Source organism: Salmo trutta, chromosome 10, assembly GCF_901001165.1.
Source record: "Salmo trutta chromosome 10, fSalTru1.1, whole genome shotgun sequence".
Taxonomy (NCBI): Eukaryota; Metazoa; Chordata; class Actinopteri; order Salmoniformes; family Salmonidae; genus Salmo; species Salmo trutta.
In genome coordinates, this window is record NC_042966.1 from 2,898,451 (window position 1) to 2,916,912 (window position 18,462).

Genomic DNA, 18,462 nt, shown 5'->3' on the forward strand with positions numbered 1-18,462 from the left:
AAGGAGTCCATTTTAAGCAGGAAGCCGTAGAGGGTGTTCGGATGCTATTCAATGTTTACTGAATTTATCTTCTTATCACGGTACAAGGGTTTGGTTTGAGAGAAGGCTATAACACCTAGAACATTTTAGGAGTTAGTTTTTCCCCGTTACGATATTTGTGCCAATTCTATATGCCATCCTTCAGCTCTCAAAATTGCTTAAAATATTGATATCTGTAGGGTGATTCAAGGACCACAGAACTTTGACGTCCCTCTGGGTCCTCGAGTACTACTCATTCATTACTGCTGCACTGCTTGTTGTAGCGCTGAGTGGAAATAGGAAAATCGCGCATTTTATGGGTTATGAAAGCGTTGACAGTGCTGAGTAAGAACTAAAACATGAACTCAGTCATACAAACAGCAGCTATTTGCTGTATTCGTTGATAGTCACGGTTCTGAAATCTCACAGTATCAATTTTGCCGTAGCTTTCTTTGATGCCTGCTACGTTACTGCAGACTCGGTCATCTGAGCCATCTGATTGGCCAGCGGTGGCATATTGCGCTTGAGTTTCTGCTGAAATGCATGGATTACGACAAGTCGACCGCGATCGACCGGTTGGTGACCACTGGAGGGTGTTAGTTTAGTACCCCTAGCAACAATACTGTAGCCTAACCGTACCGTTTCTTCTGAGAGTGTCGGTCCATTTAAATCACCATCACCTGACATTAGATGTCTTTCCATGCCAGTTAACCCAACTTCTAACTAGGGTCAAACTGACAAGGAAATGTTTCTTGTGTTATTCAAACTAGTTACATTTTTAACACTACAAGTGTTACCAAAATCTTAGATTCAGTGTAAAGAAAGCTACAGTGGAAGTTCAGTTATCATTTAAAATATATATTCCTAGGTTCAGATCATCTTTTAGCAAACCCCATTAAGCAGATATCTTTGAAAGACTTCAAATTATCCTTTGAAGTCTTTCAAAAATATCTGCTTAATGGGGTTTGCTAAAAGATATTGTAACTTATGTCTGAAAAGACATGGCATAATTGTCACGACTCCTACCATAGGTAGCTCCCCCTCCTGTTCGGGTGGCACTCGGCGGTCGTCGTCGCCGGCCTACTAGCTGCCACTGATTTCCTTTTCCCCCTTTTTGTTGATTGTGTGCACCTGTTTTTGGTTTGGGCTGATTAGCTGGGCTATTTTAGCCAGGAGGCCCGCCTGCTCTGTGTGCGGGATTGTTTGGTACTGTATTGCTTGTGTATGCACGCTCATTTATATTTTTGAAGTGCGAGTGCGTATGTTGCGCCGACCTGTTTTTGTCCCATATGTTTGGGCACGTTGGTTTTGGTGTGTGCTCTAGTTCGCTGTTGGGGCGGCTTGTGTTTTGCCGTTGTGTGTTAAATAAATAACACTACCCTGCATTGTCTGCCTCCTGCTCCTGACTCTGCACCCACTACGCCCTAGCGTTACAATAATAGTGTTTCCATGTAAAAAAATGTTTTATCAGTTTATTTTAGGATCATGACAAGTTTCTCTCCTTGTCTTTCCCGTGTTTATTTTTTTATTTTATTTAACTAGGCAGGTCCGTTAAGAACAAATTCTTATTTACAGTGACGGCCTGGCAAAAGACCTCCTGCGGGGACGTGGGCTGGGATTAAAAAACAACATATAAATATAGGACAAAACACACATCACGACAACGGAGACAACACAACACTACATAGAGACCTAAGATAGCAACACAACTTGGTAGCAGCACAAAACACTGTACTAACATTATTGGGCACAGACAACAGCACAAAGGGCAAGAAGGTAGAGACAACAATACATCACGCAAAGCAGCCATAACTGTCAGTAAGAGTGTCCATGATTGAGTCTTTGAATGAAGAGACTGAGATAAAACTGTCCAGTTCGAGTGTTTGTTGCAGCTCGTTCCAGTCGCTAGCTGCAGTGAACTGAAAAGACAAGCGACCCAGGGATGTGTGTGCTTTGGGGACCTTTAACAGAATGTGACTGACAGAACTGGTGTTGTATGTGGAGGATGAGGGCTGCAGTAGATATCTCAGATAGGGGGGCGTGAGGCCTAAGAGAGTTTTATAAATACGCATCAATCAGTGGGTCTTGTGACGGGTATACAGAGATGACCAGTTTACAGAGGAGTATAGAGTGCAGTGATGTGTCCTATAAGGAGCATTGGTGGCAAATCTGATGGCCAAAATGGTAAAGAACATCTAGCCACTCGAGAGCACCCTTACCTGCTGATCTATAAATTATGTCTCTGTAATCTAGCATGGGTAGGATGGTCATCTGAATCAGGGTTAGTTTGGCAGCTGGGGTGAAAGAGGAGCGATTATGATAGACGAAACCAAGTCTAGATTTAACTTTAGCCTGCAGCTTTGATATGTGCTGGGAGAAGGACAGTGCACTGTCTAGCCATATTCCTAAGTACTTGTATGAGGTGACTACCTCAAGCTCTAAACCCTCAGAGGTAGTAATCACACCTGTGCGGGAGAGGGGCTTTCTTCTTACCAAACTACATTACCTTTGTTTTGGAGGTGTTCAGAACAAGGTTAAGGGTAGAGAAAGCTTGTTGGACACTAAGAAAGCTTTATTGTAGAGCATTTAACACAAAATCCAGGGAGGGGCCAGCTGAGTATATGACTGTATCATCTGCATATAAATAGATGAGAGAGCTTCCTACTGCCTGAGCAATGTTGTTGATGTACATTGAGAAGAGCGTGGGGCTTAGGATCGAGTCTTAAGGTACCCCCTTGGTGACAGGCAGTGGCTGAGACAGATGTTCTGACTTTATACACTGCACTCTTTGATAGGGGTAGTTAGCAAACCAGGCCAAAGACCCCTCAGACACCAATACTGCTTAGCCGACCCACAAGAATGGAATGGTCTACCGTATCAAAAGCATTGGCCATGTCAATAAAAATAGCAGCACAACAATGCTTAGAATCAAGGGCATAGGTGACATCATTGAGGACCTTTAAGGTTGCAGTGACACATCCATAACCTGAGAGGAAACCAGATTGCATACCAGAGAGAATACTATAGACATCAAGGAAGTATGTACTGCATGCTAGATGTTTTCCGCCTAGCAGTAGGAGACAATCCCAAGTATACAGTGCATTCGGAAAGTATTTAGACCCCTTGACTTTTTCAACATTTTGTTATGTTACAGCCTTATTCTAAAATGTATTAAATAATTTTTCTTTTCTCATCAAACTACACACAATACCACAAAATGGCAAAGCAAAAACTTTTTTATTTTTAGAATTTAATTTGCATAAGTATTGAGACCATTTACTTACTGAAGTACCTTGGGCAGGGATTACTGCTCAAGTCTTCTTGGGAATGACGCTCTGACATGCACTGTCAACTGTGGCACCTTATATAGACAGGTGTGCCTTTCCAGATCATGTCCAATCAATTGAATTTACCACAGGTGGACTCCAATCAAATTGTAGAAACAGCTCAAGGATGATCAATGGAAACCGGATGCACCGGAGCTCAATTTTGAATCTCATAGCAAAGCGTCTGAATACTGTAAATAAGGTATTTAAGTTGTTTTTATTTTAGCCATTTGTAAAAAAAAAAAAAAAAAAACATAACTCTGTCATGGGGTATTGTGTCTAGATTGGTGAGGGAAAATAATTCATTTTAGAATAAGTCTAAAAAGAAATGGGTCTGAACACTTTCAAATCAAATCAAAGTTTATTTGTCACGTGCGCCGAATACAACAGGTGTAGACTTTACAGTTAAATGCTTACTTACAGGCTCTAATCAATAGTGCGAAAAACAGGTTGTGTGTGTGTGTAGGTAAGTAAAGAAATAGAACAGTAAAAAGACATTTGAAAATAAGAGTAGCAAGGCTATATATAGACACCGGTTAGTCAGGCTTATTGAGGTGGTATGTACATGTAGGTATGGTTAAAGTGACTATGCATGTATGATGAACAGAGAGTAGCAGTGTTGAGGATCAGCGTGGCAGATGTGTTGCTACCTACCCTCACCACCTGGGGAGGCCCGTCAGGAAGTCCAGGATCCAGTTGCAGAGGTAGGTGTTTAGTCCCAGGTTCCTTAGCTTCGTGATGAGCTTTGAGGGTACTATGGTGTTGAACGCTGAGCTGTAGTCAATGAATAGCATTCTCACATAGGTGTTCCTTTTGTCCAGGTGGGAAAGGGCAGTGTGGTGCAATAGAGATTGCATCATCTGTGGATCTGTATGCAAATTGGAGTGCGTCTAGGGTTTCTGGGATAATGGTGTTTGTCACGTAGAGTAGGCCAGAAGGCTAAACTGGAAAACCTAACCTCTATAAAAAATAAAAAGATGGCGGAGCCGCAAAAGTTCTTCTGTGCAAAGGTGTTTATTTACATAGTGATTCCGGAACAAAAACAACAGTACTGCCATCAAACCTTATGGGTCAGCTAAAAACAATGCTGCCCCACCTACAGCTCAATCCAAAATGCCTCTCGATGAACTGAAAGAGAGGCTCCTTTTGTAGGGGTAGCCCCTCCCCTCAGAACAATTAATTCATTAATTCATTAATTAAGCAATTACCTATTCAACCTACAGTTTCCATTCATCTAAACATACCAAAATATATACATTGCAACACATTTATGAAACAACATCACAATATAACATTTACAAAATTACGTCACTACTGACAGTGTCTTCCAATATGCCCATTTACATTAATGAGCCATTCCGGACAGGCACTACAAAGTAAGCCCAATTCCCTTAGCTCGGGTCCTTATCCAGCATACCCAGAAGCTACAGAGATGGAGAGAAAGAGGAACAGAACAAACAACGCGCTCATCCATAACATCTAAGTATAATAAATATTGCTTATATTAAATATGAACACTTGTCTGTTTATTTCTTTATACCATAACCGGTTACTGAAGTAAGTGTGAAATGTATGTACTAAGATAGAGAAGCTAACTTGTGTGTCGACCCACATTGTTAACTTATCTGATAATGGAGCAGGGAGGAGTGATGAATGTGTGCGTGCTTTAAAGTACCAAATGCTGCCCGCGGCCAATGACGGACTTCTACGTCACAGTGTTGATGTGAGCCATTACCAGCCTTTCAAAGCACTTCATGGCTACGGACGTGAGTGCTATGGGTATGTAGTCATTTAGGCAGGTTGACTTTGTGTTCTTGGGCACAGGGACTATGGTGGTCTGCTTGAAGCATGTTGTTATTACAGACTCAATCAGGGACATGTTGAAAATGTCAGTGAAGACACCTGCCAGTTGCTCAGCACATGCCCGGAGCACACGTCCTGGCAATCCGTCTGACCCCTCAGCCTTGTGTATGTTGACCTGTTTAAAGGTCTTACTCACATCGGCTACGGAGAGCGTGATCACACAGTCGTCCGGAACAGCTGATGCTCTCATGCATGCCTCAGTGTTGCTTGCCTCGAAGCGAGCATAGGAGTGATTTAGCTCGTCTGGTAGGATCGTGTCACTGGGCAGCTCGCGGCTGTGCTTCCCTTTGTAGTCTGTAATAGTTTGCAAGCCCTGCCACATCTGACGAGCGTCGGAGCGTGTGTAAAATGACTCAATCTTAGCCCTCTATTGACGCTTTGCCTGTTTGATGGTTCGTCGCAGGGCATAGCGGGATTTCTTGTAAGCTTCCGGGTTAGAGTCCCGCACCTGAGCTACCCTTTAGCTCAGTGCGAATGTTGCCTGTAATCCATGGCTTCTGGTTGGGGTATGTACGTACAGTTACTGTGGGGACGACGTCCTCAATGCACTTATTGATAAAGCCAGTGACTGATGTGGTGTATTCCTCAATGTCATCGGAAGAATCCCGGAACATTTTCCAGTCTGATAGCAAAACAGTCCTGTAGTTTAGCATCTGCTTCATCTGACAATTTTTTTATAGACCGAGTCACTGGTGCTTCCTGCTTTAGTTTTTGGTTGTAAGCAGGAATCAGGAGGATAGAGTTGTGGTCGGATTTACCAAATGGAGGGAGAGCTTTGTACGCGTCTCTGTGTGTACAGGTGATCTAGATTTTTTTTCCCTCTGGTTGCACATTTAACATGTTGATAGAGATTTGGTAGAACTGATTTAAGTTTCCCTGCATTAAAGTCTCTGGCCACTAGGAGCGCCGCCTCTGGGTGAGTGGTTTCCTGTTTGCTTATTTCCTTATACAGCTGACTGAGTGCGGTCTTAGTGTCAGCATCTGTTTGTGGTGGTAAATAAACAGCCACGAAAAGTATAGCTGAGAACTCTTTAGGCAAGTAGTGTGGCCTGCAATTTATAACAATATACTCTACTTCAAGTGAGCAAAATCTAGAGACTTCCTTAGATTTCGTGCACCAGCTGTTGTTTACAAATATGCACAGACTGCCCCCCTCGTCTTACTGGAGTGTGCTGTTCTATCCTGCCGGTGCAGCATGTATCCCGCTGGCTGAATATCCATGTCGTCTTTCAGCCACGATTCCATGAAACATAGGATATTACAGTTTTTGATGTCCCATTGGTAGGATATTCGTGATCGTACCTCATTTAGTTTATTGTCCAATGATTGCACGTTGGCGAGTAATATTGATGGTAACGGCAGCTTTCCTACTCGCCTTCTGCGGGTCCAGACGAGGCATCTGGCTCTTCGTCCTCTGCGTCGCTTCCTTTTGCGAATAATTGGGATGTCTGCCCTGTGGGGTGTTTGGAGAATATCGTGTGAGTCCTGCTTGTTGTTGTTGAAAAAATCTTTGTCTAATCCGAGGTGAGTGATCGCTGTCCTGATTTCCAGAAGCTCTTTTCTGCCGTAAGATACGGTTGCAGAAACATTATGTACAAAATAATTTACAAATATCGCAACAAAAAAAACACAATAGCACAATTGGTTAGGAGACCGCAAAACGGAGGCCATCTCCTCCGGCGCCATCTCTGAATGCACTGTACGTGCTATTGGTGTACCTCTCTATAATAGGTCTCTATACTTCCACAGTAGCAAACAGACTGTCAATGACTGATGCAGGAACCTACAGTATATTTGTCATCGTTAGTAAAAAGTAGTGCACACTGGTAAAAACAAATTACCAGTAAAGCACCATCACACCACCTCCTCCATGCTTGAAGGTGGGAACCACACATACGGAGATCATCCGTTCACCCACACTGCGTCTCTCAAAGACATGGCGGTTGGAACCAAAAATCTCACATTTGTACTCATCAGACCAAAGGACAGATTTCCACCAGTCTAATGTCCATTGCTCGTGTTTCTTGGCCCAAGCAAGTCTCTTCTTCTTATTGGTGTCCTTTAGTAGGGGTTTGGTTGCAGCAATTCAACCATGAAGGCCTGCTTTATACATTCTCCTCTGAACAGTTGATGCATGTTTGTGTGTTACTTGAACTCTGAAGCATTTGTTTGGGCTGTAATTTCTGAGGCTGGTAACTCTAATGAACTTATCCTCTGCAGCAGAGGTAACTCTGGGTCTTCCTTTCCTGTGGCGGTCCTCATGAGAGCTAGTTTCATCATAGTGCTTGATGGTTTTTGCTACTGCACTTGAAGAAACTTTCAAAGTTTTTAAAATTTTCCAGATTGACTGACCTTCATGTCTTAAAGTAATGATGTAATGTCTTATCTTTGCTTATTTGAGCTTTTCTTACCATAATATGGACTTGGTCTTTCACCAAATAGGGCTAACTTCTGTGTACTCCCCTACCTTGTCACAACACAACTGATTGTCTCAAATGCATTAACCTCTTACATCTAGACGTTCGGCTAGCGAAACACCTGCTCCAATAGCCAATGATGGGCGTGGCGCGAATTACAAATTCCTCAAAAATACAAAAACTTCAATTTTTCAAACATATGACTATTTTACACCATTTTAAAGACAAGACTCTCCTTTATCTAACCACACTGTCCGATTTCAAAGCTTTACAACGAAAGCAAAACATTAGATTATGTCAGCAGAGTACCCAGCCAGAAATAATCAGACACCCATTTTTCAAGCTAGCATATAATGTCACAAAAACCCAGAAGACAGCTAAATGCAGCACTAACCTTTGATGATCTTCATCAGATGACACCCCTAGGACATTATGTTATACAATACATGCATGTTTTGTTAAATCAAGTTCATATTTATATCAAAAAACAGCTTTTTACATTAGCATGTGACGTTCACAACTAGCATACCCCCCGCAAACTTCCGGTGAATTTACTAAATTACTCACGATAAACGTTCACAAAAAACATAACAATTATTTTAAGAATTATAGATACAGAACTCCTCTATGCACTCGCTATGTCCGATTTTAAAATAGCTTTTCGGTGAAAGCACATTTAGCAATATTCTCAGTAGATAGCCCAGCCATCACGGCTAGCTATTTAGACACCCACCAAGTTTAGCACTCACCAAAGTCAGATTTACTATAAGAAAAATGTTATCAAATCAAATCAAATTTATTTATATAGCCCTTCGTATATCAGCTGAAATCTCAAAGTGCTGTACAGAAACCCAGCCTAAAACCCCAAACAGCAAGCAATGCATGTGAAAGAGGCACGGTGGCTAGGAAAAACTCCCTAGGAAAAACTCCCTAGAAAGGCCAAAAACCTAGGAAGAAACCTAGAGAGGAACCAGGCTATGAGGGGTGGCCAGTCCTCTTCTGGCTGTGCCGGGTGGATATTATAACAGAACATGGTCAAGATGTTAAAATGTTCATAAATGACCATCATGGTCAAATAATAATAATCATTGTAGTTGTCGAGGGTGCAACAAGCACGTCCGGTGAACAGGTCAGGGTTCCGTAGCCGCAGGCAGAACAGTGGGAACTGGAGCAGCAGCATGGCCAGGTGGACTGGGGACAGCAAGGAGTCATCATGCCAGGTAGTCCCGAGGCATGGTCCTAGGGCTCAGGTCCTCCGAGAGAAAGAAAGAAATAGAGAATTAGAGAGAGCAAATTTAAATTCACACAGGACACCGGATAAGACAAGAGAATACTCCAGATGAAACAGACTGACCCTAGCCCCCCGGCACATAAACTACTGCAGCATAAATACTGGAGGCTGAGACAGGAGGGATCAGAAGACACTGTGGCCCCATCCGATGTTATTACCTTTGCTGTTCTTTGTCAGAATGCACTCCCAGGACTTCTACTTCAATAACAAATGTTGGTTTGGTCCCAAATAATCCATAGTTATATCCAAACAGTGGCGTTTTGTTCGTGCGTTCAAGACACTATCCGAAAGGGTAAATAAGGGTTACGCGCCCGATGCGTTTCGTGACAAAAAAATTCTAAATATTCCATTACCGTACTTCGAAGCATGTCAACCGCTGTTTAAAATCAATTTTTATGCCATTTTTCTCGTAAAAAAGCGATAATATTCCAACCGGGAAAGCGTGTTTACGTTCAAAGGGAGAGAAAGTAAAAGCATGGGATCCCCTCGTGCACGAGCCTCAGTCTGATGGCCCTCTGATCGACCACCATCCAAACGCGCTAATGTTTTTCAGCCAGCGGCTGGAATTACATCATTCAGCTTTTTCCCGGGTTCTGAGAGCCTATGGGAGCCGTAGGAAGGGTCACGTTACAGCAAAGATCCTAAATTTTCTTTAAACAGAGCCAAGAAGCTCAAGGAATGGTCAGAGAGGGTACTTCCTGTTTGGAATCTTCTCAGGTTTTTGCCTGCCATATGAGTTCTGTTATACTCACAGACACCATTCAAACAGTTTTAGAAACTTTAGGGTGTTTTCTATCCAAAGCCAATAATTATAAGCATATTCTAGTTTCTGGGCAGAAGTAATAATCAGATTAAATCGGGTAAGTTTTTTATCCGGCCGTGACAATACTGCCCCCTAGCCATAACAGGTTAAGAAGGAAAGAAATTCTACAAATTAACTTTTAACAAGGCACACCTGTTAATTGAAATGCATTCCAGGTGACTACCTCATGAAGCTGGTTGAGAGAATGCCAAGACTGTGCAAAGCTGTCATCAAGGCAAAGGATGGCCACCTCGAAATATTTAAAATATATTTTCATTTGTTTCTCACTTTTTTTAGTCTTTTTTTTTACTACATGATTCCATACGTGTTATTTCAGTTTTGATATCTTCTGTTCTACAATGTAGAAAATAGTAAAAATAAAGAAACCCTTGAATGAGTAGGTGGTGTTCCTTTTGACTGGTACTGTAATAAAACCAGTAATGTAACTACATTTTGTAGTAACTTGGTGTCAATTAAACTAAATAACAATCTTGGAAGTGTTTTCAGTAACTTGTTTTTGCCATGTAGCTAACTACTGGCAATACACACTACTTTTTAGCAAAAATAAAATATGGGTTAATTAGTCAATTTCTCTGCGTCAGACCTGCCTAATTCTCTCGTGAAACCGCTTTTGTTTTAATAGGCCAAATTACAAATTCTGTTAAGGCCGAATGCAGCCTTTTATATCAAATCATTTCTGGCTAACTTAGAAGTACCTTACTATAATAGTTTTCCATAAAAATGGTGACTTTCCTCTAAAAAATAAATTAACTCAAGCAAGAGTTTTGCTAGGACTGTCTGAGGTGGTAGGGGAAATCTGAAAACTACCTGTTATTGTCAGAGGTTTGGGACTTTTTTATTTAACTGATAATGCCAGAGAAGCCAGAGGATATATTGGCATAGGGTTTTTTAGGCCCAAGTCGAGGGCCGGCAAAACGTGTCAATATCCTCAACACAGGCTTCTCTAGCAATATCACTTTTATACAACGTGTTACCAACATATTCAAATAATGATTGATGTAGTTTCATTAAAACGTTTTATGAATTTATTCATACCATTTCATCCTTCCATGAGAGAGTCTCAATGTTTAGGGTTGCTACCAAAGCTGGCTGGTCTTTCGTTCTGTTTCGAGAGATGCAACCCAATCGTTAAGTCTTTTTGTTCTGTTTCTATGGAAGCGACTCAGTCGTTCATTTTAAGTGTTCTATTGCCATACTGGCTGGCAATGTTCTTATCCCTTGCTTGCTTGCTAGATAGCCAACTTCGGTTAACTTAGTCATGTCAAACAATGCAGCCAAAATAGATCATATCTAGATGCTTTTTACAGTGGAGATCAAGTTTATAAATTGTCTGGCTGGGCTGATGAGACTGTGGATTGCACAGTGAGCTGGTACAGAGTAACTAGGCATTTCAACTTCATAGCTTTAGCTGGTGGTAACTTGTGGAATAGACACCGACTGGAATGCGGTTTCAACCAATAAGATGTGTGTGGCATGTCTCAAGAAACATTATGATATAAAGAAAGTGTAGCCTATTTCAGAAGATGTATCCTTATATTCGGCCATGATCTGGCTATACCATATGACTGGGGGCTACACAAGTTAATGTGCGCACTCCCTCAGAAATAGTTTGGGAAAAATATCCTCTTTTGTTCATCTATGTTCAATTGTATTCTAAATATAACATAATGCCACGGGTATTATAAGCAGATCTTGTTTACAAGTTAAAGTGATAATTTAAAACAGGTCCTCCTATATGCTTAATTATTTATGCATCTTTAGTTGTGATGCTAAATGTTTTGATTTCTATTACATTCTAAGGTTGCATGATGCTGATGATGATTTGAAAAAAGTTGCATGAAAGGCATGCGCTCTGTTCTGTTTCTTGCGCAGGCAGGACACACTTCATCAGTCGCTCATTCACAATTTGACAAGCACTTGAGACTATTCTCAATTTTATCTGGTCTTTACATATAGCCTAGTAATATGTGTGGAATTATTTTTGATTTAGAATGGCCCACACTAAAAAACATGTCATCTGTAGCCTGCACTCCAATAGTGAATGTAGGAGGTGCTTCCTGTGGTTACTTTTTTTAATATGCCAGGTAGGCTACACCGGTTGTAAAGTGAATTTAATGTTTCATTTTAAGAATTGAGCAATAAATATAGCTGCACGCATGAGAAAGCTGTGATCCTCTTTTAAATAGTTGCTGTCCAAACTCTGTTTTCACACGCAATTGTGCAACGACTGGGCTTTTAAGAACACGTTTAACTAGGCTCTGTAGGCTATGGGCTCTCCAACCCTGTTCCAGGGGTCCTAGGCCTATACGCTATGCTTAGTTATTTGGCCACTTAAGTTGTGATACAAACCTTATCAAAACATATAGGTCTATGTGCTAGGCTACATGATGCATGCGACAATGTGCTTTTTCTTGCCTTAGACTGCACACACTGGGCATCATTCACAAGTGATAATATTGTCACCCATCAGACTATTCAGAATCAAGTTTTGTCTTTACATACACTCAATATGTGTGAAATTAGTTTTTATTTAGAATGGGCCATTATTATGCACCTGTCGGAACAGGGGCAGGTGAAAAAAATACATCGTATGCACTTGAATAGCGAATGGAGAACACTTTTCCTGTGGTTAATTTTCATGCCAGCCAGTATTAGGAAAGTTGAGAAATAAATATAGTAGGACTAGTCTATAGAAAGCTGATGGGATCCTACTTAAAAAAAAAAAAAATGATTAGAGGCCACAAAACTGTCTCGCAATTTGCGTAGCCTATAGAAATGTAGGAACACTTATTTCAGGGCTCCTCAACTAGATTCCGCTGTGAATAGATTTGTTTTCTTGAGCGGATGGTCAGGGGGCCGGGAACATAAAAAATAACTTGTAGACTGCAAATTGACCGCAAGAAGCCCAAACGGATTTAATATTTTGATTAAAATCTCATTTCAAACCTTGCTTACATTTGTATATGATCACGTATCTCTCTCTGTGGGAATAATTGAACAGATTCCCAAAATGAAAATCACAGAGCTGATGTGCTGGTGGTTTTACAGTCTTAATGCTCAACTTAGGGTGCCAAGTAAAACAACCCGCAGGCCGAATTTTACGGGCACCCAACCAATTGTGCTATGTGTTTTTTTTTTCGCGTTATTTGTAACTTATTTGGTACATAATGTTTCTGCAACTGTATCTTACGGCAAAAAAAGAGCTTCTGGATATCAGGACAGCGATCACTCACCTCGGATTAGACAAAGATGTTTTTCTACAACAAGGAGGACGCACAGGACATTCTCCAAACACCCAACAGGGCCGACATCCCCGTTATTTGCAAGGGGAAGCGACGCAGGTACAGAGGGCAAAGAGCCGGATGCCTCGTTAGGACCTGGAGAAGGCGAGTGGGAAAGCTGCCATTACCGTCAAAACTACTTGCCAACGTACAATCATTTGACAATAAATTAGACGAGGTACGATCACAAATATCCTACCAACGGGACATCAAAACTGTAATATCCTATGTTTCACGGAATCGTGGCTGAATGACGACATGGATATTCAGCTAGCGGGATATATGCTGCACCGGCAGGATAGAACAGCACACTCCAGTAAGACGAGGGGGGGCAGTCTGTGCATATTTGTTAACAGCTGGTGCACGAAATCTAAGGAAGTCTCTAGATTTTGCTCGCCTGAAGGGGAGTAAATTGTGATAAATTGCAGACCACACTACTTGCCTAGAGTTTTCAGTTATACTTTTCGTGGCTGTTTATTTACCACCACAGACAGATGCTGGCACTAAGACCGCACTCAGTCAGCTGTATAAGGAAATAAGCAAACAGGAAACCACACACCCAGAGGCGGCGCTCCTAGTGGCCGGAGACTTTAATGCAGGGAAATTTAAATCAGTTCTACCAAATTTCTATCAACATGTTAAATGTGCAACCAGAGAGAAAAAAATTCTAGATCACCTGTACTCCACACACAGAGACGCGTACAAAGCTCTCCCTTGCCCCCCCCCCCCCATTTGGTAAATCCAACCACAACTCTATCCTCCTGATTCCTGCTTACAAGCAAAAATTAAAGCAGGAAGCACCAGTGGCTCGGTCTATAGAAAAGTGGTCAGATGAAGCAGATGCTAAACTACAGGACTGTTTTGCTATCACAGACTGGAACATGAAAAAGCTTCTCAACAGTTTTTACCCCCAAGCCATAAGACTCCTGAACAGGTAATCAAATGGCTACCTGGACTATTTGCATTGTGTGCCCCCCCAACCCCCTTTTTTTTACACTGCTGCTGCTCTCTGTTTATCATATGCATAGTCACTTTGACTTTACATGTACATACTACCTCAATTGCGCAGACCAACCTGTGCTGCCGCACATAGACTGGTTAGCCAATCTGCATTGTGTCCCACCACCTGCCAACCCCTCTTTTACACTACTGCTACTCTCTGTTCATCATATATGCATAGTCACTTTAACCATATCTACATACTACCTCAATCAGCCTGACTAACTGGTGTCTATGTAGCCTTGCTACTGTATATAGCCTGTCTTTTTATTTCTTTACTTAACTATTGTTTACCTAATACCTTTTTTCACACTATTGGTGTAAGTAAGCATTTCACTGTAAGGTCTACACCTGTTGTATTCAGCACACGTGACAAACTTTGATATTACCAGCACCCATTGTAGTACCATAGATTTGGATTGGTTTCAATTCAGGTACTGTTAGTGGAGCAGCACTCTGTGCTCTAACATACATTTACATTTTAGTAATTTAGCAGACACTCTTATCCAGAGCGACTTACAGTAGTGAATACATTAATTTCATGCATATTATTTTTTTTTTTGTACTGGCCCCCATGGGAATTGAACCCACAACCCTGGCATTGCACATACCATGCAGGCGCTGCAACACCATGCTCTACCAACTGAGCCACAGGCAAGACAGCATGCATTAGTAGAACACTGGTTTACCAAAATGTTTCTTTTTACACTGTAAATACATCCTCTGTTGCAGGATGTGGTTACCAGGAAAGAGGAAGTGAGGTTGAATATGGGGGAAATCTGTTGGAATGTTGGCCATGTGAAGTTGTCAGGAATCTAAAGGAAGTCTTGAGAAATGGCCTGTTTAAAACTGCAGATTCTGTGTCAATTAGACTGCTCTTATCACTCTCGCACTACTCAGAAAATGGGCACATGTATGACTTATGAAACAATGTTAAAAAGGCTCCTTTAGCTACTTCCCTGACAACATTTGGTCCAATGTTTGATCAATGAAACCTGAGCTTTGTGTATTTGCTGCTGTGTCTTGGTCTAAAAGAGAACTGCTATGCCTATGACCAAATGGTTGTCTGAAACACCTGAACATAACATAATTGGTCAGGGCTTTTGCATTATTAGGCCATGTTGGGTGCTTTTTTTTTCAACTGGTCTGAAGGTTTTAATGTTTTATTCAGTTTCAATGACATCCTCTTCTTCCAACTCACTGTCAGACTCCGAATTGATAGACATGATTCTGATAATGTTTCATCTTCCGAAGTGGAAGATACACGCTCCTTCCACACTAGCTTCTCTCTCTGCAAAATTATTTCTAAGGCCCTCTGAGCAGAGATTATTTTTGCCATACTGATTGTGGTAAAGAGCCACACATGCAAAGCTATTTATTTGTTGTGTCCCTCCCCCAATTTGCACCTGGCTGGGATAGAGTGTCGGAAAATACAAAATTGTTTATAATACATTGTGCAGGTTCCCGCAAGACATTGTGTAGTTTCACACACTACAATGGGTAGAGTGTGAGAAAAGAGGGAGACAGACAGGTTCTTGGTGCTATGTTGAAACAGCAGGCCCAGGGAGAAGGAAGACCGAGTTAAGGCACACAGCAAACCTTTTTCTGTTGAATTTGTACTTGTTTTCACCTACACACACACACACACATTTATTACCCTCGGGTCCCTTATTTATTACCCTCGGACCCAAACACCACATATGTAATATAGATGTGTAGGCAGGTGCACTCAATGAAAATGTGTTCTTGTACATGTTCTTAACTGAAAATGAACCAAGGCCAATGAGTCTCAGGTTGAAAGAATTATTAATTGTATAATTTTTTATTTTAGTAAAGATTGTAAATCCAGCCTGTCACATCCGGCCGTGATTGGGAAGTCCCATAGGGCAGTGCACAATTGGCCCAACGTCGTCCAGTGTAGGCCGTCATTGTAAAAAATGATTTGTTCTTAACTGACTTGCCTAGTTAAATAAAAAAATGTAATAAAAAAAATGGGTTCCACGAACACCACAAGGGTTAAGCTTGCCTAATTGAAGCCGCTGAATACTTCAACAAATATTGTAGTTATACATTTTTTTTATTCATCTTAAAGGGGAAATTTCCAAATGTTTCTACTTCATATTCATCTCCAGCGCCACCTCAACATATGTGAAAATGAAGCGTTTCTATGTTTTGTAGTGAGGAAGATGAGGGTTTCCAGTGATGTCATAAGAGTGCATCATGTGATTTTAACCAATTATGAGTAGGCATTGCCTACTAATTGGTTGATGTCATTGGAAACACTTAGATGAAGATATTTTTTTACTACAAAATATAGAACCGCACCATTTTCACGTGTTGGTCTTGGGATGGTGCTGGATATTAATATGAATTAGAATTTTTTTTTAAATGTTCCTTTAAAATAAATGGCTTTATTCTTCCATTTTTGACAGTATTTTGTGTAAATTGACATTTTATTTTATTAAATCCGTTTTAATCCCATTTGTGGAGAAATCTAAGGACTCTGAATACTTTTACAAGGCACTGTAATACTATGTTGATGATGCAACAGTTGAATGCCTTATTTAACCTTTTATATTCAGAAATACAAACTGTAGCATTGATAGCATGCTAATTTCTAATACTACTACTGCCCAAATGCATTACTTTTCTTAATTGTAATCTTATTTGATCTTAGTGTACAACATTAACATTCTGTTTATTCTTGTCTTTTCAGTGTTAAGTTTCTAGCATTGGCCTTTTCTCTGAAGAAGACTGAGACTGAATACTGAGTCAGTTAATCAGAAATTATCGGAGGGAGCCACTTTACCAAGACGTGTGACACAGATGGACAGTTAAAAGGCGGATCTTTGGTGTGACGAGCAATACCGGAGGGTAATCAAGATGAACATTAGGTTGGATCTTTATGCTGTTACCAAAGCAGCCTCTTGGCAACACCGACCACCCTTTTGAAGACTGTCCGACAGATCACAATAACTGACTGAGCATTGCAGAGAAAAGGACTCCTACTGCAACATTCCAGAAGACGTTATATTGTGACGCTCAACCATCTCATACAGTAACAAATAACCGACTGCAGTGCTGATCTTCTGAGTAACTTAGAGAATCCATGAATTATCACTCACCTATACACGAGGGACCAGGTCTAACTGACTATGTAGCATCTCTGCTAACACTGTAGCATTTGTTGGCAGGGAAAATATTGTCATGACCTTATCCATCAACAGTTTGAACAGAGTGATGTGAAAATACACACTGAATCAAAACTTGACATGCCTTTTTCCTCTTGTGTCACTTACCTTTACAAGAAACTATTGTACATGAGAGACAAAGACAGGTTTTGATTTTGATTTTATTTGGATCTCTTTTAGTCCCCATTTGGACTAATCTTCCAAGAGTCCTTAAATATTAAAATACAATTTATATACGAACACATTTTCACATATAACACACCTCAAAAGTTTATTTGGGAAACGTGTAACAACAACTAAACCAGTTAAAGGTTAAATTAACAGAGAACTGAATTTGGACATGTTATGTCTGTTCTCCCACCTCATGAGTTCATGACTTGTGGAAGTTCCATTCATTTCCATTCGATATGGAACAATGATCCCAGGACACCAACATATGTACTTATTACACTATGATACAGTACATACTGTATGTCGATGACCATACCAAATGGATGTAGCATCAACCGAGAACCTATTAGTACTACATCCACTATATATACAAAAGTATGTGGACACCCCTTCCAATTAGTGGATTCGGCTATTTCAGCCACACCTGTTGCTGACAGGTGTATAAAATAAAGCACACAGCCATGCAATCTCCATATACTTTGGCAGTTTGTCAAATGTTTGCCCTGCTAGAGCTGCCCCGGTCCACTATAAGTGCTGTTATTGTGGAGTGGAAACGTCTAGGAGCAACAACAGCTCGGTGGTAGGCCACACAAGTCCAAACTGCATCTGGGAAAGGGGATACCTAGTCAGTTGTACAACTGAATGCATTCAACTGAAATGTCTTCTGCATTTAACCCAACCACTCTGAATCAGAGAGGTGTGGGGGGCTGCCATAATCAACATCCACAGCACCCGGGGAACAGCGGGTTAACTGCCTTGCTCAGGGGTAGAACAACAGATTTTTATCTTGTCAGCTCGGGGATTCAATCCAGCAACCTTTCAGTTACTGGCCCAACGCTCTAACCACTAGGCTACCTGCCGCCCATCTGGAAGCAATGTCTGCACAAGAACTGTTCATCGAGAGCTTCATGAATTGGGTTTCCTTGGCCGAGTGGCCGCACACAAGCCTAAGATCACCATTCGCAGCTGGAGTGGTGTAAAGCTTGCCGCCATTGGACTCTGGAGCAGTGGAAACACATTTTCTAGAGTGAAGAATCATGCTTCACCATCTGGCAGTCCGACAGACTGGGTTTGGCGGATAC

General features: G+C 41.2%; 1 protein-coding gene across 1 annotated transcript in view; it reads left to right on the plus strand.

Annotated features, from left to right (window-relative positions):
• LOC115200960 (potassium voltage-gated channel subfamily C member 1) overlaps positions 1 to 17,287 on the plus strand; it is a 42,663-nt gene extending 25,376 nt beyond the window's left edge. The window contains exon 4 of the mRNA XM_029764115.1: positions 16,735 to 17,287. Coding sequence (XP_029619975.1) covers positions 16,735 to 16,748 — 14 coding nt within the window. The 3' untranslated portion in view covers positions 16,749 to 17,287. The remainder of the gene's footprint in view (positions 1 to 16,734) is intronic.
• The last annotated feature ends 1,175 nt before the right edge of the window (positions 17,288 to 18,462 follow it).